Below are 26,110 nucleotides of genomic sequence, written 5' to 3'. Positions count from 1 at the left end.
ATGGCTGACCCTAAGCAGGTAATCAAATCAACCAAACCTGGTGTATATATAGCAGATGCTGTATGACTTTGTCAGAACGTTTGCAAGGGGTATGGCTGTAGCTGTTTCTTCTGGGCATCGTTTACGAATCAGACGCTGGTTGGCGGAAGAAATCATCTCCCTAAGCCAATGAGCAATAGTAGCCTTAAAAGCTGCAGCTCCCTTTTGTGGATCAATCTATCCAACCTCTGTAATTCTTTAGTTTCTTCTAGATATTTAATAAGTTCAACGAATATCTAGTAAATTTAAGTATTTAGACTCCTCTCCACAGTTCATCTATGGAACGATGGTAGAACAAGGTCCTGCTTCATATGACATTGATATACTCCTTTAGTATAAACTGTCCTAATTTAAAAAAGCAAACCAAAAAAAACCTCTGTGGGAAATGGATGTCTACAAGAAAATGCTGTAAAATTCTGCATGCTGAAGTGATAGCTAGGAGTAACACTATTTTGAGAGTGAGGTCCTTCAGTGTTGCCCTTTCTAAACATTCAAAAGGAGGATGGATTAAGAGCTCATTGTACCAGGAGAATGGCAGCCTGTCGGGCGAATTGTGTGCAGAAGCTCCAATTGATATTTGTAGAGTGGCCACACGGTTGTCTCTTCACTCGTTTGCTAAGCATTACAGATTAGATGTGGGAGTGCATGCGGAGGCAGTGTGTTTGGAGCTCAAGTCCTTCGGGCACGGGCTTCCATTTCCCACTGATATTAAGGATTGTTTTGCAACATCCCACAGGTTCTGGACTGGTCTGGTAAAGACAAGAAGGAAGGTTAAATTTAGTTTTATATCATAATTTTCTTTTTTAAATCCTACCAGACCGGTCCTGTCCCACCTGATTACGCTATTGATGTTTTAGTTATTACTATTTATGGAAGACTAATTTCTTCTCTGATTGCAAGCTTCTGTTTATTGGCTGTCATTTCCACACAGAAATTTTCTCATAGGTTTACATATGAACTGTGGGTTTTTGGGTTTTGTTTTTTATTTTTTTTTTTCAGTTCAAATTGGTAAAAGATCGTACTTGTCTCCATTGCTTCATCATTTGAAATTCTGAAGGCCTCAGGCTGCGTCGGGTTCTTATAGGGCAGGGCTCACAAATCTTTGTTCTCTGTCTCCATCTGCTGGTTAATGGGCACAAACCCATATGTTCTGAACTGGTCTGGTAGGACTCTAGGAAAGAAAATTACCAGCTAAGACCTGATTTCTCCATGTCCCATCATTCTTTCATTGTAATTTTTATCTGTGCTTACCTGCTGACTTTAGTTCTCTATAACTAACTAGCGATTCAAGAGGAAAATATGAGTGGCCTCTGATGCTGCTCTACTCTGCAGCCATGTGGCTTTTAGCTGGAAGCACTGTATGTCCCTGATAAGCTGCTGGTATTATTTTATTTCTCTTTTTAATAAGATCTGTCTATCTCTAGGTTTGCTTGTCCATTGATCACCCCCAGAAGATCTTAATTATGGGTGAGGCCTTGGATATGGGAAACTGTAAAGCCAGGAAGAAGAATGGTGATCCCTGCACACAGATTGTCAATCTGGTCAGTCTCTCACTAGAATTTCATGAATTTGGGGATTGTCCTGTCTGACCATGATAAGCCCAGGGCTCATGTTTACTGTAAGGTGGAAAAAAGTACCGTAACATTACCAAGGTGTAAGGAATCCAGCTGATCGGTGCGTTAGCATGTCCTGCGGAGCAGAGCATTAATGGAAGATGCTTTGCTTTGTCGTGCTGTGTAGAGGTTCCGAATTTCATGAATGCTCCAATTTTCAGGTTGCACTACGGAAAATTTTGGTTAGTCTGTGGCTGAAACCAGCAGCTCCTGATTCAGAATCCCATCTAACCACAGTCTCGTGACCAATATCATTAATAAAATCAATCTATGAATCGGGCATGTTTGCTTTAAAGCTTTTGTGTCCCTTATACACAGCAGAAGTGAAAATCGGAGAGGCTTCCAAAGATTTGTGCCTGGCAGCTAACGTTGATTCCACCCCTCTTCACCAGTGATCGTCAACCTTTTTTTTTCCATCTGGACTTACCTGAAAGACAGTGCTCGCATATGTGACACATTGCACACGTGACTCTCGCGGATCTTTGGTCTGACATAATGTATAACAGTTCTTATGAACTGAATGTAAATATTTTGCATCCACAAACAGCTGTAGAGCAGAACTAGGACATTTTTTCAGTGGAACTCACCTTACAAAAAATGTTCAGATTTTCATATCTGAGTAATAACACAACTTTTCCACTACCGAGCACATTGTGAAATAATGCCAAACCTGAATAAAATCCCCACTCATGTAGCGAACTTGCCATACAACAGTAGCACTAATTTCTCTCATTCAAGCCGCAAGAACCCTACCTATTAATAATTCTACAGAGTTGTATAAACATGTAATACATAAGTACATAAGTAATGCCATACTGGGAAAAGACCAAAGGCCCATCGAGCCCAGCATCCTGGCCCCAACAGCGGCCAATCCAGGTCAAGGGCACCTGACAAGCTTCCCAAACGTACAAACATTGTATACATGTTATTCCTGAAACTGTGGATTTTTCCCAAGTCCATTTAGTAGCGGTCTATGGACTTGTCCTTTAGGAAACCGTCCAACCCCTTTTTAAACTCTGCCAAGCTAACCGCCTTCACCACGTTCTCCGGCAACGAATTCCAGAGTTTAATTATGCGTTGGGTGAAGAAATATTTTCTCCGATTTGTTTTAAATTTACTACACTGTAGTTTCATCGCATGCCCCCTAGTCCTAGTATTTTTGGAAAGCGTGAACAGACGCTTCACATCCACCTGTTCCACTCCACTCATTATTTTATATACCTCTATCATGTCTCCCCTCAGCCGTCTCTTCTCCAAGCTGAAAAGCCCTAGCCTCCTTAGTCTGTCTTCATAGGAAAGTCGTCTCATCCCCGCTATCATTTTAGTCGCCCTTTGCTGCACCTCTTCCAATTCCACTATATGTTTCTTGAGATGCGGCGACCAGAATTGGACACAATACTCAAGGTGCAGTTGCACCATGGAACGATACAACGGCATTATAACATCCTCACACCTGTTTTCCATACCTTTCCTAATAATACCCAATACAACGTACTTTACACTCTAGCAGTAGCGCTTTCTCCAAAGTGATTCCATCATTACAGGAGTACGTTGTATTACATGTTTATACAACTCTGGAGTTTATTGATTTGAAGGACTTGACCCCTGAGGAAGGCTCTCCAGTGTTGGGTCCTTTTTATTGGGTCAGATTTACCACTGGCAAATAAACTTTTGGATACTTTCTACCCATGATCAGCCTTGGTTACTTGGTACGGTCCCACTTCCACCTTGCTCTCTGTTTATTTTTGCTTTTTCCCTCTAGAAGGTGCTTGGACCCCTTTTCTTTGGGGTTTTCTTCATCTGTATACCTCCCAGGTAACCAGTGGAGCATTGGGACTGTAGGAGTGATAACATCTAGACTTCTTCAGGCTACATAAAACCTTTTGCAGCTGCATTCTGGGCAGCCTATAAAGAATTCCAAAAATATATCCCATAAATCCCAAATATTGGCTATTACAATAGTCTACAAACGAAAAAAGCAACACTGGGCCTTCAAGACTAGGACAACAGGAGTACTTTATTGCTGTATTGCCCTCTCTATTTGCTTTTTTTCTTTCTTATTACAATAGTCTAAAATGGAAGAATGACAGGTTGCATCACCATTTTGAAAGTTCTCTATTTCCAAGCTCTATCGAGCAGGGACTGTCTCTCCATGTTCAAGTGTGAAGCGCTGCGTACGTCCGGTAGTAGTAGTAGTCCAAAACCTGTTTCATGTGCCTAATTACTCTCAAACTTAAAAAGGCAGTCTAACTTTTTGAATCTGCAGTTTTTGGGAAGGAGGGGCATTCAAAACAATTCCCAAGTATCTCTCCTCTGTCTTCAGAACCACTTCATGCTCTGCTAATGAAAGACCTAGTCTAAGTATAATTAGGATTCCCACAAATCATCTTAGCTTCCATTTTCTTAAAATTGATTGAAACCACTAAGAAATGGCCAATGCGTGACTTGAGGGAAGACCGTAACGGCTTTTGCAGATGCCGCTCCATCGTGCAGCGCAAATGGAACATAAAGTATTTGCTCTAAACAGAATACCCAGATAATGCAGAAATTTGACTAAAGGGGTCAGATAGTTCTATGTTTTGGGTTTCTTCTGATCCAGCACCTTGGAAGTTTCCTACTAAATGGAAAATCATTGATATATAATAGCTAACGTCAGTTTTGTCTCTGATTTAAAGTTGACTGTATTGTTTCCTTTGATAGGGTCATGAAAGTCTTTCCTTTCCCTGGCTAGCAATCACGGACGAGCAGCTGATTTGTGTACTGAGGATTTGATTGGCTCAGGATACAGAATTCTCACTTGCCTGTCATTGGCTTTCTCCTCACAGGGGGACTGCGAATATTGTCAGTTCCATGTGCGAGCACAGTATAAGAAGCTTAGTGCCAAGCGAGCGGATCTTCAGTCAAGTTACTCCAGCCGTGCTCCAAAGAGGAACAGCCTGAAGGCTCGGCTGTGCCAGGAAGGTTTTCACTATGGAGGTGTGTCTTCCATGGCTTACGCAGCCTCTCTGTAAGTAACCAGCCTCACATTTTTGAAGAGGTTTGAGTGTGTCTGAAGTTCATCAGGTTTTGTGTTTTCATTGCTTTGCTTCTGTCCAGGGCTTACACTTTTATACAGGATATAAATTGTTATAGAAAGACTGCTTGATTTTAGTCTTCTTCTTAGACCTGGGATTTTTGCATTTTTTCCCAGTTGACCTTTAGGAAAAAGCTTTGAGCACAGGTAGGGGCACCCATCTGTCAGCACAGTTCTGCCAGTATCACAGCCTGCAGCTCACCCTTAATCTATTCCCACAGCTGCTTGGGAAGCACATAATATTGCGTTCCTCTTCATCCCTACAGACTAGTCGACACGTGTGGGTTTATCCTCTTCTACCAGCAGATGGAGACAGAGCACAGCTAGCCGGTATTTCTTAATCTGCAGCAGATGGTAGATATGAGGTACCTATGCAGTCTTAACCTCGCCTGAAGTACCAATATCTTTTGAATGTATCTAAACTACAGATGCTCTTTCAGTGATAGGACTAGACCTAAAGGGTTTAAAAAAAAAGGGGGGGGGGGGTTAAAGGTACAAAAATAGGGCTAAAATTGACCAAGGCTGATCCATAGAGCCCCCAGTGGTGCTAGATCCCTTCTTTCTTCCAGTCCTTTAGGAGTGTGTGGCTATGATACCTGCTGTCCTCCTCTGCTTTTGGGAACGGTACAAAGGTACATTCTTTGGAGTGCTGGCTCAAAGCTTAAGAAAAGAAGAATGTGTTTAAGGGCTGAGTCAGGCAGTCTAAGCAACACCGGTGACTTGTCCTGGCACAGATGGGCGATTCTTGAAGGCAAAGATTAGTGAGAAGACTGCTGCAGGCGGAAGCTCTTCACCTCCTCACTTTAATATTCCCTTATCTCTTGTTTGTCCTGTTTGTCTGGCCTAATTAGATTGTAAGCTATGTCGAGCAGGGACTGTCTCTTCATGTTCAAGCATACAGCGCTGCGTACGTCTAGTAGCACTATAGAAATGATAAGTAGAAGTAGTAGAAGGTACAAGGGAGCACAGCAGGAGTATGGCCTGTACAGCTCCAGAATCAGGTCTGGAAGCCAGTTCCACTCCTGTGAAGTGGAGTGTTGGGTGGTGAAACATGAAACTGACAGTCATCCAAGTGGAGGGGGGAATACTCCCTCATTGTCCCAGTGAACTAGGTTCCTCTCCAAGGACAGTCCGTTCAGGGCAGAGGAAGCTGGGACAGACCTACAGGGGGGCACCAGTGGTCCACCCAGTGAAGATTTGCAGGCACATTCTGCAGTGCTCAAAGTTATCCACTAGGGGCATGCTATCGAACTAGCATGGTCCCTTCCTGATGCTTTTATGGCATGGTTTTCAGTTGAGCTGAGGGGCTTCTGTATCAGCCTGGGTTTGATTGACATGTAGTGCGAAAGGAGTTGTATGTTGGGGAGGAGGGTGGAGGGAAGATTTTCTGCACTGTTTTTGTATGCACGGGTGTACCTGTGTGGGGGGTGGGGCAGAGAGAAACTTGGGGAATGTTCTATATTTCTGTTCACTGGAGTGAGAAACAGAGAAAAATAAAGGCAGATAAATCTAGTCTGCCCATCCATGCCGTCTACTCTCCTTTTCACTCCCTGAGAGATCCTATTTACTTGTCGCAGCTCTCTTGAAGTCGGATACTGTTTTCGTCTCCACTGGGAGGCCGTTCCACGAATTCACCACCCTTTCTGTAAAGAAGTATGTCCTCAGGTTACTACTGGGTCTATCCCTTTTCACCTTCATCCTATACCCCTCGTTCCAGAGCTTCCTTTCAATTGAAAGAGACTCCCCTCCTGTGCATTTATGCCGTATAGGTATTTAAATGTGTCTATCATATCTCCCCTCTTCCGTCTTTCTTCCAGAGTATACGTATTGAGATCTTTAAATCTGTCCCTCTAGGTTTTATGACGAAGTAGACAGAACCTGTACTGATTTCCCCTTACTCCTCAGTGCACTGTAATATTTTAGGGTGTCTCTCCTTGCAGTGGAGCTGCAGCTCCTAAGAAAGCCGTTCAGACGACACTGACGAATCTGGTGGTGAGAGGAGCAGAGGCCGCTGCGCTTTTAACCAAACAGAAAATTGGTAATTTCTACTTTATTCAAAAATAGTCAAGTTAGATAAAATGATGCATCAAGTTAGCCAGAGTATTATTTAGTCTTGCATGTTTTGCAATAGATAAAAAAAAGTCACTAAAGTTTCTTTAGTTGCCCCTGGTACAAAATAAGTACCAGAATATATGTAAACCGCTTTGAATGTAGATGCAAAATACCTCAGAAAGGCAGTATGTCAAGTCCCATTTCCCTTTCCCCCTTTCCCTTATGACATCACAATATCAGAAGTGAGCCAAGTATCGGGCAATCAAGCCATTGTGACATCACTGATGAGGTTGGCTCTTATTGGTGGAATGAGTGAGGAGTAGCCTAGTGGTTAGTGCAGTGAACTTTGATCCTGGGGAACTGTATCTGGCAATCAAGCCATTGTGACATCACTGATGAGGTTGGCTCTTATTGGTGGAATGAGTGAGGAGTAGCCTAGTGGTTAGTGCAGTGGACTTTGATCCTGGGGAACTGAGTTCAATTCCCACTGCAGCTCCTTGTGACTCTGGGCAAGTCACTTAACCCTCCATTGCCCCTGGTACAAAATAAGTACCTGAATATATGTAAACCGCTTTGAATGTAGATGCAAAATACCACAGAAAGGCAGTTTCCTCAGCGACCCTCCAGACCGGTCAAGACGCTTGGGTTATGCACGCCTACCAGCAGAGGGAGACTGAGAACACAAAAACTGAACCTAGCATAAGCCAGCAGCCAACCCCCAAGCAGCCAGTAAATCTCAGTCTCCAGCAGAGGGTAGATGTGCAGCCTGAGCAGTCAGTCTGGTCTGGTAGGATTAGAGAGTCTGATTTTTATACCCTGTACTTAGAATTTGTGCTTCGGGGAAGCGGGTCCGGTGGGGCTCCCTGTTCCCCTAGGGGTTTTACACCCGTGTCCGGGTTTTGCCCCTGCTGTACCTTGTGTGAAGGCAGCCTGGTGCCTCGGCTCCTGTGCTACAGGAACCTTGAGAGCCTTAGCCCTTGTCAGTATATAGCAACTGGGCTGTTTGCTGTGTGTGTGAGAGAAAAAAAAAAAAAAAAAAGGAAAGTAAGCAGCAGACAGTGCTGGTCTGCATCAGAAAATTTTGTTGTTTCTCTTTTTGGGGGCTGACAAGGGTTTTAGTGTGGTTTTGAGGAAGGGAGTAGAGCTGGGGCGATTTTGGCGGTTTGTGTGTGTACCGCTTTAAATTTTAGCGATGTCGGCGGGAAAAGCGGCTCGTTGCCGTTCCTGCGCGCGTCGGGGGATTGAAACGCCCGGAGCTTCGTGCAAGTTTTGCGGTGAGCCTAAGCACTCTCTCTCTTCCCCTCCGGTTTTGGCTGCTGAGGTTTCGGGCAGCAGTAAGGGCCTCTCGGGGTCTGTATCAGGTTCTGGTGCGGTGACGGCGGTCCCGATTTTGGCGGGAACCGCCGCCATCTTGGATTCGGCTCCGCTGGCGATCCCGGCCCAGCAGGTGGTGGAGGGCCCGGGACAGAATGTTGGGTGCTCTCCAGGGCCTTCGGGGGCCATGGGATTTCCACCGGAGTTTGTCTGGTCGATGTTTCAGGCCTGGCAGGCAGGTGCTTCTCAGCCGGAGGTACAGAAGGGGGCAGCTCCTTTGGGGGTCAAGCGCCCACGGTTAGATTATGGGGAGGACCCTGATTTTTTGTCTTTCCCTCCCTCGGAAGATGAGGGTAGTGGATTGGGTGATGAGTTCCCTTTAGACATGGATCCTGAAGAGGAGGGGTCCTTCCCAGGGGAGGATTCCTCGGTGGTAAGGATTTTTCCTAGGGATGAGCTTCCGGAGCTCATTGATCAAGTGATGTCTACGCTTAGGTTTGAGGCTCCTGAGCCTGTTGTAGCGGAGGTTAAGCAGATAGACCCTTTGGTTAAGGGTATTCGTAAGGCTTCTCGTTCTTTCCCTATGAATCAGGATCTGAGGGATATGATCTTACAGGAGTGGTCCTCTCCAGATTTAGCCTGTCGGGTGGTTAAAGCGATGGCGAGACTTTATCCTATTCCCCAAGAAGATAGGGATTCTTTTAAATCTCCTACAGTGGATGCGGTGGTGACGGCAGTCACCAAAGCTACTGCCATCCCGGTTGATGGGGGGACTGCCCTCAGAGACCCTCAGGATAGGAAGTTGGAGTCTTTTGTTCGGCGAAGTTTTGATCTCTCGGCCTTGTCTCTGCAAGCCGCTCTATGTGGAGGTCTGGTGGCTCGGGCGTGTTTCCGTTGGGCTGAAAAGCTTCTGGATGGTCCCGCGCTAGACAGGGCTGCCGTGGTGCAGGAGTTAGCCAAGTTGGAGATGGGATCTTCCTTTCTGGCAGATGCTAGTTATGATTTGTTGAGGGCTTCGGCGAAGAATATGGCTTTGGTGGTTGGAGCTCGTCGGGCCCTGTGGCTTCGTGGATGGACTGCGGATGCGGCTTCTAAATCCAAGTTGTGTTCGCTTCCCTTTAAAGGGTCCATGCTTTTTGGAGAAGAGTTGGATAAATTGGTGCGTGGTCTTGGGGAGGCTAAGATTCCGCGGTTGCCGGAATTGCGACCTAGAGGAGGGGGTCGCGGCATGTCAGGGCGTGCTCGTTTGAAGGATGCCCGGCGCTATAGGCCAGGTAGGTTTAGTGCGCCGTTTAGAGGCAGATATTTTCAGCGTACTCAGCCCTTTCGTGGGGGTCGTCGAGGAGGACGCGAGGTCTCGGGGGGAGCTCTGTCCTCCGGTCGTACTTCCCAATGAAGGTTTGCGGGTCCAGCCTCTGGTGCGAGTAGGTGCTCGGTTGAGTCAGTTTTATCAGAGGTGGGCCCATATCACGACAGACCAGTGGGTCCTCGAAGTGGTGCGAGACGGGTACGCCTTGGAGTTCGAAGAGTTTCTGCCAGATTTCTTTGTAGCCTCCCCTTGCCGCTCTCGGCTCAAGGCCGGGGCAATTCGGCAGACTCTCCGGCGGTTGATAGATTTAGGGGCGGTAGTTCCGGTGCCGGTTTCAGAGAGAGGGACCGGCTGTTATTCGATTTATTTTGTGGTTCCCAAAAAGGAGGATTCCTTCCGGCCTATTTTAGATCTAAAACGAGTCAACGGGGCGTTGAAGGTTCCCTCGTTTCGCATGGAAACGTTGCGGTCGGTCATAGTAGCGGTTCAGTCGGGAGAATTTCTCACTTCTCTGGATCTGACGGAAGCTTATCTGCATATTCCCATTCGGAAGGCGCATCACCGGTTTCTTCGCTTTGCGGTTCTAGGACATCACTTTCAGTTTTGTGCTCTACCGTTCGGACTGGCTACGGCGCCGCGTACTTTTTCCAAGGTTATGGTGGTAGTGGCGGCGGCTTTGAGGCAGCAAGGAGTATTGGTTCACCCATATCTCGACGATTGGCTGATTCGAGCCAAATCCTATCAGGAGAGTGTGGAAGCAACAGCGAAGGTAGTATCTGTTTTGGAGTCGCTCGGCTGGGTGGTGAACAGTGTCAAGAGTCATCTGGTTCCGTCCCAATCCCTAGAATATCTGGGGGTTCGTTTCGATACGGTGCGGGGCCTGGTGTTTCTGCCGCCCGTTCGGATTGCCAAGATTCAGGGGCTGATCCGTCAGTTTTCTGCCAAGCGGTCCCCGTCAGCTCACGGGTATCTTCAGATTTTGGGGCTGATGGCGGCATCGATAGAGGTGGTGCCGTGGGCCAGAGCTCACATGAGGCAGTTGCAGTCAGCGCTGTTGGATCGTTGGTCGCCGCAGTCTCAGAGTTTGGAGGTCAGACTATTCTTGCCGGAGGCGGTGCGATCCAGTCTGCGGTGGTGGCTTCATACTCCGAATCTGGAGAGAGGGATGCCCTTGGATTCTCCGGATTGGATTGTGGTGACCACAGATGCCAGTCTGGCAGGCTGGGGAGCACATTGTCTGGGGCAGGTGGCACAGGGTCTCTGGTCACCGGACGAGGCCCTTTGGTCAATCAATCGGCTCGAGACTCGGGCGGTCCGGTTGGCGTTGCAGGCCCTGCAGTATCTTCTCGCCGGGAAGGCAGTTCGAGTTCTGTCCGACAATGCCACGGCGGTAGCTTACATAAACCATCAGGGGGGCACAAAGAGTCGCGATGTAGCCGAGGAGACGGCAGAGTTGATGCAGTGGGCGGAGCTTCATCTGCAGAGTCTCTCCGCAGGTCATGTGGCCGGAGTGGACAATCTCCAGGCGGACTTTCTGAGCAGGCACACTCTGGATCCAGGAGAGTGGTCGCTGCATCGTCCGCTGTTTCATCGGCTGGTGATGGAGTGGGGACTGCCGGTGGTAGATCTTATGGCAACAGCCAGCAATGCTCAAGTGCCCAGGTTCTTCAGTCGGAGGCGGGACCCTCGGTCCGAGGGGATCGACGCGCTGGTGCTTCCGTGGCCACCGCGGCAACTGTTGTATGTGTTCCCTCCTTGGCCTCTAGTGGGGCGCGTAGTTCAAAGAATAGAGCGATACGTCGGCACGGTGATACTCGTGGCTCCGTATTGGCCACGTCGTCCGTGGTTCGGCGATCTAGTGCGGTTGGCAATCAAGGGTCCCCTGAGGTTGGACGGGTCGGTGGTGTTGTTGCAGGGTCCTATCGTAATGCCCGACCCGGTTCCATTCTCGCTTACGGCCTGGCTCTTGAAAGGGACAGGTTGAAGAAGAAAGGGTTTTCAGCTAGAGTAATTGAGACTATGTTGCAGTCTCGTAAACAGTCCACGTCCTTTGCTTATGTGCGGGTGTGGCGGATTTTTGAGAACTGGTGTAGGGATCGTTCTTATTCGCCTTGGAACTCGTCTCTTCCGCAGGTGTTAGAGTTTTTGCAGGATGGGGTGGACAGAGGTCTAGCTCTTTCTTCTTTGAAGGTGCAGATTGCGGCCTTGGCTTGTTTCCGGGGTAGGATCCGGGGGGTTTCCTTGGCATCTGCTCCCGATGTGGTTCGGTTTTTGCGAGCGGTGAAGTTGATCCGTCCTCCTCTTCGTCCGGTGGTTCCGCCGTGGGATTTGAACTTGGTCTTGGAGGTTTTGGTGGGACCGCCCTTTGAGCCTTTGGTTACAAGTACTTGGAAGGATTTGACTTTGAAGACAGTGTTCTTAGTGGCTATTACGTCGGCTCGGCGAGTTTCGGAGTTGCAGGCGTTGTCTTGTCGGGCGCCCTTTCTGACCTTTTCTAAGGAGAAGGTGTCGTTGAGGCCGGTCCCGTCTTTTTTGCCTAAGGTGGTCTCTTCCTTTCATGTGAATCAGGACATTTCTTTACCGGTTCTGGGAGATAGGCTCGGAGATTCTTCTCAGCGCCGTTTGGCTAAGCTGGATGTTCGTCGAGTTTTGCGGTCTTATTTAGTCAGGACGCGAGAGTTTCGGTCTTCGGATAGATTGTTTGTGTTGTATGGAGGACCTAAGAAGGGAGCTGCGGCTTCTAAGGTAACAATTTCCAGATGGTTGAAAGAAGCAGTTTCTTCTGCGTATTTGCTCAAGGGACGTAGGGTGCCAGAGTTACTAAAGGCGCACTCGACCAGGGGAGTAGCTGCTTCCTGGGCAGAGAGTGGTTTAGTGCCGCCGCAGGATATTTGCAGGGCGGCGGTCTGGTCCTCGCTGCATTCATTTGTGAAGCATTATAGAATTGATGTGCAGGCCAGGCAGGATGCCAGTTTTGGGGAGGCAGTGTTGACTTCTGGGGTGCAAAGTTCCCGCCCTTAGATGTTTACTGCTTTGGTACTGCCCAAGCGTCTTGACCGGTCTGGAGGGTCGCTGAGGAAGGTGAAATTAGATCTTACCTGCTAATTTTCTTTCCTCTAGACCCTCCAGACCGGTCAAGAACCCTCCCGCTGTGTATATTTCTGGTGCTTTGTCCTAGTGTGCTTGAGAGATGATTGATATGGACATTTCTATGTTGCTATTGCTGATAGGACTCTAAATTAGGAGCTTTGGGTTTCTGAAGTTCCATTGTTTTCCTCTGGGTTTCAGAGAAGGACCGCAACGCTGTGGCGTTCGGTTATTTGAAGCACGTTACCAAGAATTGTTTCTGAGTACAGGGTTCTTTGACCTTTCGGGGTTATAGTTTAGGTTTTTTCATTGGTTGCGTTTTGCTTTGTTAAGGATTTACTGGCTGCTTGGGGGTTGGCTGCTGGCTTATGCTAGGTTCAGTTTTTGTGTTCTCAGTCTCCCTCTGCTGGTAGGCGTGCATAACCCAAGCGTCTTGACCGGTCTGGAGGGTCTAGAGGAAAGAAAATTAGCAGGTAAGATCTAATTTCACCATATCAAGCCCCATTTCCCTTATGACATCACAATATCAGAAGTGAGCCAAGTATCGGGCAATCAAGCCATTGTGACATCACTGATGAGGTTGGCTCTTATTGGTGGAATGAGTGGAGGAGTAGCCTAGTGGTTAGTGCAGTGGACTTTGATCCTGGGGAACTGAGTTCGATTCCCACTGCAGCTCCTTGTGACTCTGGGAAAGTCACTTAACCCTCCATTGCCCCTGAATAAGTACCTGAATATATGTAAACTGCTTTGAATGTAGTTGCAAAAAACCACAGAAAGGCGGTATATCAAGTCCCATTTCCCTTTCCCTTTATCTCGTTAGTGTCTGTCTAACCAGTAAATGGCAGCATGTGGAATATAAAACATCCTTTCCAGAGCTGAAATTAGGTGCAGGTGGATTTCTAGTTACCAAGCCATTTGGCATCTTTTGTCTATAACATTTCTGCACTGGATACATAGGACACTGGAGTGAGGTGGTGTAACTTTCCTCCAGACATCATGCCAGGAATGAAATGTGCCAGTTCAGCAATTTGCAACTCTTGGACTGAAAATTAGATTTAAAAGCTTAGAAACTGAACTAGTCCTTTGATTTTCCACCCGCTGACTCTTGTCTGTGGTCTTCCAGCTGCAGGGAGCAGAAGGGACTTACAGTGTTCAGAAGAATTCAAGGGGCTGATGGAGCTGCCAACCCCTGGAGCTCTAAACCTTAAAAAGCACCTCACCAAGTCTACAGCACCAGGTACATCTTCCTTGCTGAAGCGAGTGAAAAACGCTAGAAATTTCAATCTCCGTTCCCGGATCATTTCCAAAGTATGTGTCCCACCTGGTGGTGAGGACAGTGAAGTGATAGCAGCACCGAGATGTGTAAAGGATAATCCTTAATGCTGGGGTTGTTAATGGTCTTCTCTCCTCTGGGAGCAAAGTGTAAAGAGCTTATTCTGCAGTGGGGGAGGGGCACTGAGCGGGTGTCCTCCCGACAGCATTGCTACCAGTAGGGGGTGGTGCTTTAACATTGTGTTTTCAACCACTAGGGATAGACAGGTTTCCCTGGAGTCCTGCAGAACTTGCCTGTCCCTCACTGTAACAGTGAAATAGCACCCCCCACTGGCAGGACTGTCGGTGGAGGACTCCCGCTCAGCATACAGGCAACACTGCTCAGGGGCTTTCTAATGGAGAGCAGTTCAGCCTTGGCACAGATTAGTCAGGGAGGATTTTAAGAGTACATGGGATGGGTTTGGTACAGGGAATCTGACCTGGAGGAAGAGGAGTGAATCGTCATTCACTGGTTTTTTAGAATATTACAACTGGGCCCAGGCTTAGAAACTAGAATTAATTCAAATTGAACTTGACACGGGTGGGCTCAGGCTTAACTTTGCCTATGTGACCCTGAATTGTATTTAGCACTCTCAGATCTCTGAATTTCTCATTTTCTGTTTGAACATCTATCGTGTGTGTGTTTCAGGGGCTGTAGGGAAGTCTGGGCCTGCTTTTCAGTCAATATCGGCCTCTGTGCTGCTTAAACAACAGAAACAGCAAATGCTGGATGCCAGAAGGAAAAGAACAGAGGAGATTCAGAGGCGGTAAGAGCCCCTCCATCTGTTGAAGAGCTGCTGATGTAACCTTCAGTACTGGATATTGAGAAGCATGACCTCTTCTGGTTTTGGTCTTAGGGTTATTTGTTTTTTTTTCTTTTAAGGTTCCTTCAAAGCCAAGAGAATGTGGAATTCACTGGTCTGTCTGCCCTGGGACAGCCTGTTCCTCAGTCCTCAAGGCCTGGGGCTGAATTCCCTAAGGGGCAGGAGGTATCGGCACCACAGACACCCAAACTTGGCCGAGGGTTCTCCAATGATGAGGATGTGCTCTTTTATGATAGTTCTCTGCCTCCGGCACTGAAATTAAGCAACTCAGAAGAAGCCAAAAAGGTGAGCGTCTTTTTTTTAAATCTTTTGAAACTGAAGGGTAGCAAGTGCTTGTTGAGAAGAAAGTGGGAGGAGTGGCCTAATGGTTAGTGCAGTGGCAGCCAGATAATCAGATGCCTATCTCTTGGTGTCCGGCTCCTTCCCTCCCTGTGGCTGGGACTGCATTTTCCGCTGTTATAATCCAGAATACATGAAGTGCCTTCCTTTTTAATCCAGTGTTTCCCAAGTCCAGTCCTGGAGTACCCACCCCCTTGCCAGTCAGGTTTTCAGGATATCCACAATGAATATGCTTGAAAGAGATTTGCGTGTAATGGAGGCAGTGCATGCAAATCAAGTTCATGCATATTCATTGTGGATATCCTGAAAACCTAACTGGCAAGGGGGTTGGGTACTCCAGGACTGGACTTGGGAAACCAGTTCTTTAATGCACGTAAAATAGAAGACTGGAATTCACTCGCTAACTAACTAACTACTAACATTTCTAAAGCGCTACTAGGATTACGCAGCGCTGTACAATTTAAACATAGAAGGACAGTCCCTGCTCAAAGAGCTTACAATCTAAAAGACAAGAGAACAATCTAAAGACAAGTACAATCTAGAGGACAAGTGAACAGTTAATCTGATAGGGCGGAAAGATTGGGGCATTCTATATTTCTCAAGCGGTTAGGTGCCGAAGGCAGCATTAAAGAGGTGAGTTTTAAGCAGAGATTTGAAGATGGGTAGGGAGGGGGCAAGGCGTATGGGTAAAGGAAGATTGTTCCAGGCATAGAGTGTAAATGTCCATTTTCTGGATACTCACCCTTCTGTAAATACAATGGCACGTACTTTCACATGACTGGAGTGTGGGCACTGTGCCCATTTACGCATGTAGATTGCTAAAGAACCCACCTATAGTATTTTAGAATCTGGGTGCAAGCAATTACACAAGCCCCTCCTTCTCTAATCTTACACGCCACAGTTTTACGCTTAGCGTGTACTTACAGTTGCTTAATTGACAAATTAGCTGCTAATTGACACTAACGATTATTGGAGATAGTTAATTGGCACTTTAACAGCAACTGTGTGCGCAGTTGCTACTATAGAATTCGCACTTAGCCCGCAGCACCCCAGCGCTTAACTTTAAGTGACTTGTACTGCGCTACTGTCAAGCGGTTTAGCTGGTGTAAGTGATCTTGCCTAGAATTTGGGGGTATTTTAGATTAGTATTCTGTAAAGTAGGTGCATCGCAGGCGGCCCTTATAGATTACCCCTATACTATGCTATTGCTTTGACCGTTTAAAAGCCTGGGTGCATACGCATCTGTCCTTGCTGAGGTGTTTCCAAGTGGCGCCATCCTCTCCTGGATTCGTGGTCCTGCCATTAAACTATAAGCCAGCACAAGGAACGTTTGAAAAGGCCTTCTCTATTCATTTAGGTCCCAATGGCCCTCCTGGGATCCACTAGCCCTTCAGCCTCCCTTTCTTTCCTCACTCTTCCTTCGCTTTTCTTTTTTTAAACCTGGCATTCCTTTACTCTTTTAATTTATTTTATTGAAATTGTACATCACTTTATCTTTTTTTGAGGAAAGGTGATCAAATAAGTTTTTGTTTGTTTTTTTAGTTCAATTTTATTGATTTTAATTAGAGAGGTGTGGTAGCCGTGTTAGTCCACTTTTAAAGGTAATCAATAGAAATAAAACAAAATAAAACATGGAAAATAAAAAAGGTATCATCTTATTTTCTTTTCCATGTTTTATTTATATTGATTGATTTTAATAAAAGCAAACAATTTTTTTATTGGGATTTATTAACTGCATAGCAATAGTAAAATGTACAAGTATAAACATAAATACAACGAAAGAGGAAAACTTGAAAACGGCAAATTGAAACCAATAATAGCTTTATGAAATAAGAAATGAAGTGATTGCATCAGACTCGTAGAAGTTGTAGCTCGGAGAAGTTATACCATCCATCATCATTACCAGACCAGGTAGTTTCATTATACCAAAGTTGTGTAGTATATCTTTTTTTTTAAGAGTGTATTTCTTAGAACGCAAGATCTGGTAAAACAAGGAAGTAGTATGTCCATTGGCCATACTCAGTTTTACAGCATTTTAATAAGTCTGATGTCTGTCTGCAAGAACTGAGAGATTTAAATTCAGTTAAAATGCGATGTTGAAGTTGAAACCAATTCTGAACCGGGTAGCAGATATTAGAATTGAAGTTGAGAAAACTAACTAATGAATTTCCCTCCATAACATGTTCTAGCTTCCAAATCCTTTATCCAAACCATTGAGGTCAGAAAATTTCAATTAAGTTAATCAAATCAAGTAAACTACAGAAGACTCTTTCCAGAAGTCTGTTCAGATGTGTTTCCCCCCCCCACCCCCATATTCTCCATTTTGGTGATTATTTTCAGTGGAAGGGTAGCCTAATGGTTAGAACGAGTTCAGAACCAGAGGAGTCCAGTTTAAATTCCACTGATGCACTCTGTGTCCTTGTTCAAGTCACTTAACCCTCCGTCACCTCAGGTAAAATGATTGTGAGCCCTCAGGGGACAGAAAAATACCTACTGTCCCTTAATGTACCTCACCTTGAACTACAGCTAAAAAAAAAAAGTGCAAATCAAAATACTTCAAAATAAAATAAATTGATTTGCTATTGAGTAAGTAGGATGTTGACTTTGGAAAACTCGGCTGTTCTCTTGCAGGCTGATTTTTATGATCAAAACTGAACACGGATGTATTTTTATCTTTGTGTCTAGTTATTGGCTGTTGACAAACTGCGATTAAAGGGGCAGATCCTTGCAAAGATGGACCCCAACAGCATAAAACGCAAGCGAGCTAGTCCTTTTGATACCCTGAAGGTGGGCCAAATTGTTGAGAAAAATATTCTGGCCCCACAAGGTAAGCCTGGGATTGGACCGTAAAACATTAGCATCTGTGCCTTGTCAACCTCGTAACACTTCCAAAACCTTTTCATTTGTTAAAACACCTACCTTTCTTTGAAGTATTTCAGAATTCATCCCAAAATTAAAGACTCGGCATATAGTATTTTAATTCTGCATACTCTTTGTCAAAACAACCCAACTCCCGGGGCTTGACGGAGCATCAGTCTGACAAAGCAAGGCGCTATAACAATGGTTGAAGCAGGTTATAAAAGTACAATTAATTTAAATTAAATCTGCCCAAGAGGTGGAGTACAAAAGAGAAAGATGACAAAAATCTGTCCAGGTTAAGGAAGAGGACACGTGGTTGGCAGCTGAGGCGTATCTTTAGCAGTATGGTCAGGAATAACCGGGTAGATTAAGGGGTTGATTGGTCTTTTTTCCTGCCCTGATCTGTTACAATAAAACTCTTGCAATAAAAACATGGCACATTATCTTAAAACAATATGGGGTGCTTTTACTAAGGCATGCCGAAAAATGGCCTGCACTGGTGTAGACGCATGTTTTGGATGCGCACAGGTCCATTTTTGATCGTGCCTGGGAAAAAGGCCTTTTTTTTTTTTTTTTGTGGTCGAAAATGGACATGCGGCAAATTAAAACGAATACACATCCATTTTCGGCCTGAGACTTTACCGCCACCCATTGACTTAGTGGTAAGGTCTCATGTGCTAACCGGGCGATAAGTGTCAACGCACGTAAACTGACGATTACCGCCGGGTAAGCGCCACGCGGTAGAAAATATTTTCTACCGCATGTTGTGGACGCGCATCAAAAATGAAATTACTGCCCGGGGCATACGGTAGCTGGGCGTTAGTTCCAATTTGCCTACGCACCTTAGTAAAAGGGTCCCTATGTTCCTTCTCGCTGTAAAACTCAAGGCATTCTTCTGTTGCTCACCTGTAGAATCTGAACAATGTTAAACATTCTCACCAAGCCCTCAGTTGAGTTGTCTCTACTACAAGACTAGGCCTTCGCCTAGGGGGCAGCAGCTTTGAGGGGAGGAAGCAAAGGTCATCTGCAATCAAAGCAAAGCAATAGTCCTGACAGCCACAAATTCAAGAGGCATCATCCTGTATTATGCATTTTTCTAGGTTTGGTCTGGGACGTGTGGCATTGAGGTGATCCTGATTGTTGAGTTGATCAAAATCTCAAGAGGGTACCTAGGGGCTTTGGGGGGGGGGGGGGAGCAGAAGGCTGAAGATTCGGAGCACTAAATACCCTTGCACTGCTTCTGCTCTTCTACCAACAAAGTTGGCTGTGACTTGAGAAGTTTGCTTTGGTGTCACTGATTGCTTAAAACAAATCCGATGTTTGTTGGCAGAAATATAATACCTGTGATTGAGATAGTGGGGTATCAGTGGGGCATGTTGTAGAGTGTGCTTAATCCAATATTTGTTACTGCTAATCCTGTGGTGCTTGGTAAAGCATTTTTATTTCAGTACGTCAGAGGTAGATAACTGACTGGTTTGCGGTATCCTTAAAGCTGCTTGTTGGCAAACATTGCGCTACCGTTGCTGGTCTTAAGGTTTCTCCAGAGCGGGATTACATTGGCAGTATTACCATTGCTGCTTGGTGACCCCTGAGGAAGGCCTAAAAGCTGAAGCACTGCCCGTGTTGGGTCCACTATTTGTTTGGTCTTCACCGTTTTGAATAAAGTAACATAGTAACATAGTAGATGACGGCAGAAAAAGACCTACATGGTCCAGCCAGTCTGCCCAACAAGATAAACTCATATGTGCTACTTTTTGTGTACCTTACCTTGATTTGTACCTGTGGTCTTCAGGGCACAGACCGTATAAGTCTGCCCAGCACTATCCCCGCCTCCCAACCACCAGTCCCGTCTCCCACCACCGGCTCTGGCACAGACCGTATAAGTCTGCCCAGCACTATCCCCGCCTCCCACCACCGGCTCTGGCACAGACCGTATAAGTCTGCCCAGCACCATCCCCGCCTCCCAACCACCAGCCCCGCCTCCCATCACCGGCTCTGGCACAGACCGTATAAGTCTGCCCAGCACCATCCCCGCCTCCCGTCACCGGCTCTGGCACAGACCGTATAAGTCTGCCCAGCACTGGTTCTGGTTATTCATCCTGTTTCAGCATTTTGTGGTTGTTCCCACTCTTGTGGTGCTCTGACCAATTCTACGGTGCTGTCATTTCAAGGGTGTTTTTTTTTGGGGGGGGGGGGGTTTGCATTTTTATCCTTCATTTTCCCACTTATTGGTAGGTTCAATTTGAGATCACAATCTTACAGCCTTAGGCTGCTCTGTCTTATATATCTGTAGATTAATCCTGGCTTAAGCTTTTCTTTCTCTTAGATTGAGCTTTGTTTCCTCTTGTCCTTTAGTACAGGATGAGCAGACTCCAGTGGTGAAGAAGAGACGAGAGCAGCTGGCCTACCTGCAGTCTGTGGAGTTTCAGGAACTCTTGAATGCTAAATCCAAGCACGTGGATGTACTGAAAGAAGTGAGAGATGTTGGTGATTTGTAGCAATGACCTGAGCTGTTGTGATTGCCTCATCTCAAAAAAGATATAGCAGAATTAGAAAAGCTACAGAGGAGGGCAACCAAAATGATATGAATATGGGATGAAATGTCTCTCCTTTATGAATAGCCAGCTTTGGGCTTGTCACTGGAGGAGAGGATCTGATAGTTCATACCTGCTCATCTCTGGGTATGAACCATAAGAAGTGGATCTACTCCTTGGCATCCCACTGGACACAATCTGAGACAGGATGCTGGGCTTAATTGACCTTAGGTCGGTGCTTCCCAATCTTTATGCGGCTGTGATCCCATGATTAAGGCCAAATAAGGGGATGGGATTTGATATACCACCTTCCTGTGGTTAAATCAAAGCGGTTTATATATTATATACAGGTGCTTTGACAAGGTCATCCAAGAGGAAGCTTTAGTCTGGCCTGTTAAAGCAGGGCCTTCTTTCTGTAAATTGTGAGTTCTTGCTTTAAATGACCATCTTGCTGCTAAGACTTTGTCATTCTCATCGTGTGCAGGCAGAAGCTGAGATGCATGAGCGCTACTTTGAACCTCTGGTGATAAAAGAACAGATGGAGGAAAAAATGAGGAACATCAGAGAGCAGAAATGCAGAGCAGTGACATGTAAAACAGTGAGTTGAGTCCGAGTCTGGGGGCACTGGACACACTGAGCAAAGAGGGTGTTCATGGAGCAGCCTGGCATGCTCGTCTGAGAGGGCAGCGTGCCACAGCTGGCAGGATTTACCATTTAATTGACTAGCAGAGGGTTTGCTATTGCAGATTAATTAAACCAGGGAAGGGGGGAGGAATGGATACAGGGAAAAAAAGAGGCCTGGCACTCTGAATCTAGCAGATTCACCATTGTGGGAGGAAAGAGCCTAGGCGGGACTTTATCCTCAGGTGTTGGGAACAAGGGGTGAGACGGACAAGTGACACAAAAACTCTGTTTCTGTCAAGCTTTGTGGATGAGCCACACTGAGCTTGTATAGTGCCCAGTCAGACGAGAGAAGCTGCAGATGTAAATCAGGCAGCGGATAGTTCAGCAAACTTCTCCTTTCTCAGTGAGTTTCTATAAACGTCACCTTTACTCTTGCTGTTAAGTACCATCTTGCTCCATCGGGTTTCCATTTCAATTGGAGCGTTGCCTCAGATACAGACTTAGATCTTGAGCCCTCCAGGAACAGGAAAATACCTTTTGAACCTGACACTGCACTGCTTCAGTAGCTTTCAGGCTTGCAGGTGGTATATAAGAAATAAACATTTGCCTTCATTCATAAGTTCCCCAGGGGTTTCTCCTCTGTTTTACGTCCCCTCTCAACTCGTTTAGTGCTGTTACCAGGGACCTAAGCACCACAGCTGCTCCTGCATTTTGGGCCGTAACCCTCCCCCCCCCCCCCCCCCCCCCCAAAAAAAAAAAAAAAACGCACACACAGAGCAGCCTCGGGTGACCTGGCAAACAAAAGATCTGTCCCGTGGGGACGGAAGCAGTTCCTGCGGGATCCCGTGGAAGTGTACACTGCACTTGTGCCAGCCTCTCACCTACCGAGTACCAGGTTCTTTGAGTGCTGTCTCCTCCTCCTCGCTTTAACAGCACAGATGCGGAAAGTCTTCCATTAAGGAGGTGGTAAGAGACACACATGGTGATGGAATTCAAAAAGGCGTGGGATGAACAGGAAAATGGAAGTTATAAAAAACCTAAACTAAATTTTATATATTTATTTATTTATTAGGATTTAGGCAATTACAGCAGTAAAAATATTCAAATAACAATACAAAGTATGGCATAGTAGACTACTTACAATGTCAACACGTGTGTGGATGTTGTTGAGTGAACGCTTAGATTGCGATTCCGGCTGTGATGAACTAGGGCCGATACCAGGCAGACTTGTAATGTCTGTCTCATATATGGCAATCTGGTTTAGGATGGGCTGGAAAGGGCTTAGACAGCAACTTTAGTGGCTGGAATATGAGGACAGTGCTAGATAGACTTTTACGGTCTGTGTCCTGCAAATAAGAAGACAAGATAGGCTGGAGTGGGCTTCCACGGCAACTCCAGCAGTTTGGAACGTAAGGATAGGGCCGGGCGTACTTCTACAGCCTATGTCCCAGAAACGCCAAAGAGAGACCAAAATCAAGTATATAATATCACGTTAATTTTTGATTTAATCTTGAATTGATAATGAGTGTGACTATTGGGCAGACTGGATGGACCGTTCAGGTGTTTAGCTGCCGTCACTTACTATGTTAATATTAATCCTCTCTGCTCCTGGGCTGATGCGCAGACCTCAGCTCTGACACAGGCATGAGCATCAGATGTCACCTGACCTACTGGCGTGTGCATGTAGCGACCTCTCGGCACACAGTGCCAGCGAATCGGAGATGAGCCTTACATGTGCGCCCCAGAGTGTTGCAAGTTCCAACTTCCGTTCCTTCCTTGCCTGCAGTGCTACGGCTCGAACCCAGAGAGAGACACAAAGAGCCAACCAGAATTTTTTTTATGTACCGCTAAATTCTTGCAGGACTGAGTAGGGACAGGTTAAATTCTTGTGGGGACGGGTTAAATTCTTACGGGGATGGGTGGGAATGGGTAAGATTTCTATCCCCGTGCAACTCTCTATTCTGAGAAGAGCCCTGGGGGGTTAGGATTGCATAGTTTCTTGCCCAGGACAATTGCTGCAGTAATAAAACTAGATATGTTGGTGGGGGGAGGGGGAGGGTGAAGGATATAAAATGGGGAAGAATCAGTTGCAAACCAGGGTTTCCAGCCCTCATTCCAGTAGAGTTAGAATTACAAAGGAGCAGCAGGTAGCCACTTGGCTTTCAGTGCAGTTCTGCTGTAACACTTCATGTGATGTGATGTGCAGCCCAGAACACAGGGCTGTTGTTAGCCCTCTGCTTTCTTGGGTAATGTGTCGTAGCTGCAAGAGGGAAAATTTGAGGAGCACTGGAAGCGTATGGAGAGAGTGTGTTCAGGCCAGCTGATCCATCAGAGAGACCGAACACAAAGGAGAGCTTTGTTCCTTTCAGACATAACACTTGGTGGCCTCACTTGATGGGAGGGAGGGTACAGCTGCTGATGCTGGAAGTGGCACAGAAGCCTTCAACTTCTAATTGGTGCTAAAGGGTTTTTTTTCTGTGTGTGGCAGTGTAACTATACCCACTTCAAGCCCCTGGAGACGTGTGTGAGCGAGAATCATGATTTCCACTGGCATGACGCAGTGAAGCGCTTCTTCAAGTGTCCGTGCGGGAATCGAACCATCTCCCTGGACAGACTGCCCAGAAAGCACTGCAGGTAGGGCAGCACTGTGGAAACCTTTTACTTTTCATTCTTTTTAACACGACAATTTAATGGTAAAACTTCAGACCCAGTAATGTCAATCTGTCTTGTTGTATTCCCCCGCCCTCCAATGAAGTAAATGTTACATTTCACCAGTTCCTGCTTTTCATGCAGCAGTTATCCCTTTAAATATTTTGCAGAATATTAGAGCTTAACCACAGACATTTTTGTTTTCATGTATCCTTATAAATGACTTATAAATCTATGCGGGAGAGCAGATTCCCTGCGTCAGGCAGTGTGGTCAGCAAGAACCCGGCACGGCTCTGGTGACTTTGGGGAACCTACACTGGCTCCCACTGAAAGAACGTACCATGTTCAAGATATGCACGATTGTTCATAAAATCATTCATGGAGATGCCCCGACATACATGCTAGACCTAGTGGACCTTCCACCCAGAAATGCTAAACGATCTTCCCGCACCTTTCTCAACCTACACTTCCCCAGCTGTAAAGGGGTCAAATACAAACTCACACATGCGTCCAACTTTTCCTACATGACTACGAAGATGTGGAATGCACTACCAACTCACCTGAAAATGATCCACAAATTAAACAACTTCCACAAAGCTTTGAAAACCCATCTCTTTAACAAAGCCTACCACGAGAACCCTTAACTGCTTGAACACAACCTTTATACGCCTTTATTCAGAATGTCTCACTCTATAACTGCATAACCTGATCCTCTTGTCTTCTTTTATCTCTTTGCAACACCAATTGTATTTCTTCCCTGTTATGGCACTGCCATAACAGACCTTTGTAAGCCACATTGAGCCTGCAAATAGGTGGGAAAATGTGGGATACAAGTGCAATAAATAAATAAATAGTATTAGATTTTAGATGAAAGTGTGACGTAACACACAATAACCCACTTTTCCTTTTCTAGCACCTGCGGACTCTACAAATGGCACCGGGATGGAATGCTGAAGGTAAGCTGCTTTTCCTCCTCCTCCTCTCCCTCCCTCTCACACACACATTTAAGACTTCAGGATGGGACTTAGGATAATCCCTTCCCCCATTTCCTGTGCATGTTTTAATACCGGAGAGATTGTAGCCTTTTAAAGAATCTCCCTTTTGAGGCTAAAACATATGTGGGAACAGGGAGAGCAAAGCCAGCAGTTATGTCCCGCACTTCTGCCCGATTGAATGGGTGTCATTTCTCCATTAGATACCTGATTTCTTCTGGGTTCTCTCTCTTAGTTGTAATGCCTGTGATAAGTACAATGTGTGGAGCAGTGTATCTGCCCGCTGTCTTTGCGTGCTAGCCTCTCTACATCACATTAAAATTCACTGATGGGCAGATGATCAAAATAGCACTGGAATCTCGCAGAGCTTTATCGTACCTATGATCAGAGATAATTGCAATCATCCTGCACTTGTTTGACAGGTCTGGGCTTTTCAAACACATGAGCTGGAGGTCCATGGGACCACCAGACCCCAACTACCTCCGCGCCAGCCAGGTGAAACGGGGGCCAGAGGTCCGCCTGCCCCCCTCCCCCCCCCCCAACATCCCTCAGATGTCCCTGGTGGCTCAGTGAGTGACCGACCCCTTGGAGATCCGATGGGTCTCCAGCCCCCTAACCCCTCCCCAGCATTCCTGAGATGTCCCTGGTGGCCCAGTGGGCTGTGGTCAATTCCCCCCACCTGGCCCTTCCCCACCCCCCTTACCTTAAGTATCCTGAGATGCGCTGGGAGGGACTTCACACCATATAAGGGAGCGGTAACAAACGCAGGCGCTAGTATGGCGCTAACAGCCTCTAGCGCCCGCGTTTGCTTCTGATCATCAGCCCATGAGGCTCTGAGGTTTTCTGGTTTCAAGCTTTGAGTGTAGCCATTTAAGAGGTTGGGGCTGTGAAGATGAGACCCGGCTTCTGACTTCCTGCTGTTCTTCTGTTTGATCCTTTTTTTAGGAGAGGACAGGCCCAAAGATCGGAGGGGAAACTCTTCTGCCAAGAGGAGAAGAACATTCTAAATTTCTCAACAGTCTCAAATAATCACTTTTGGATTTTTTTTTTTTTTTTTACAACACAGTACCTCACTTTTAATGGAAAAAAAAAATCATCAGATATTTTAGTTATGTTTTAAGTTGCAAAAAGAATCAAAAACCCCTGATGGAAAATGAGTTGTGAAGGTGATTCCCAAATCTCTCGCCTCCCATCGGCTTAGCTTCCCAATGCAGGACACACGGCCTTTTAAACCAAATCACTTCCTGGGGTGGAGCTTAAAGATCTTAAATCGAGGTATTTTGGGTTTTCTTCTTATCGTGGAATCTGAGTCAAAGTGAGGGGATGGCTGTGGAGGCTGGGGGTTAGACTATTCTGGAAGGAGCAAGACTTGAATGTTCTGATGTCCTGGGTTCACTGAGAATTGCATTTCCGGTTCCTTCACTGCACTTCTTAACAGGGATGTAGCCAGACTTTGGGGGGGGGGGGGAGGTTCCAGCGCCCGAGGTGAGG

The 26,110-nt window shown here is 46.2% G+C and overlaps 1 protein-coding gene across 1 annotated transcript; it reads left to right on the top strand.

Annotated features, from left to right (window-relative positions):
• Window positions 1–26,063, top strand: LOC115478988 (protein MCM10 homolog). Its single transcript, XM_030216690.1, has 13 exons — window positions 1–18; window positions 1,464–1,580; window positions 4,478–4,659; window positions 6,666–6,763; window positions 13,611–13,724; window positions 14,448–14,565; window positions 14,682–14,907; window positions 17,647–17,788; window positions 20,176–20,294; window positions 20,839–20,952; window positions 23,467–23,612; window positions 24,541–24,583; window positions 25,565–26,063. Exons 1-13 carry the CDS (start codon window positions 1–3, stop codon window positions 25,646–25,648), a joined length of 1,521 nt encoding a protein of 506 aa, XP_030072550.1. The 3' UTR covers window positions 25,649–26,063.
• The last annotated feature ends 47 nt before the right edge of the window (window positions 26,064–26,110 follow it).

The sequence above is a fragment of the Microcaecilia unicolor genome, chromosome 10 (genome assembly GCF_901765095.1).
Source record: "Microcaecilia unicolor chromosome 10, aMicUni1.1, whole genome shotgun sequence".
Classification (NCBI taxonomy): domain Eukaryota; kingdom Metazoa; phylum Chordata; class Amphibia; order Gymnophiona; family Siphonopidae; genus Microcaecilia; species Microcaecilia unicolor.
The sequence above is the reverse complement of the archived record's forward strand: the minus strand, read 5'-3'. Positions and strand labels throughout refer to the sequence as shown.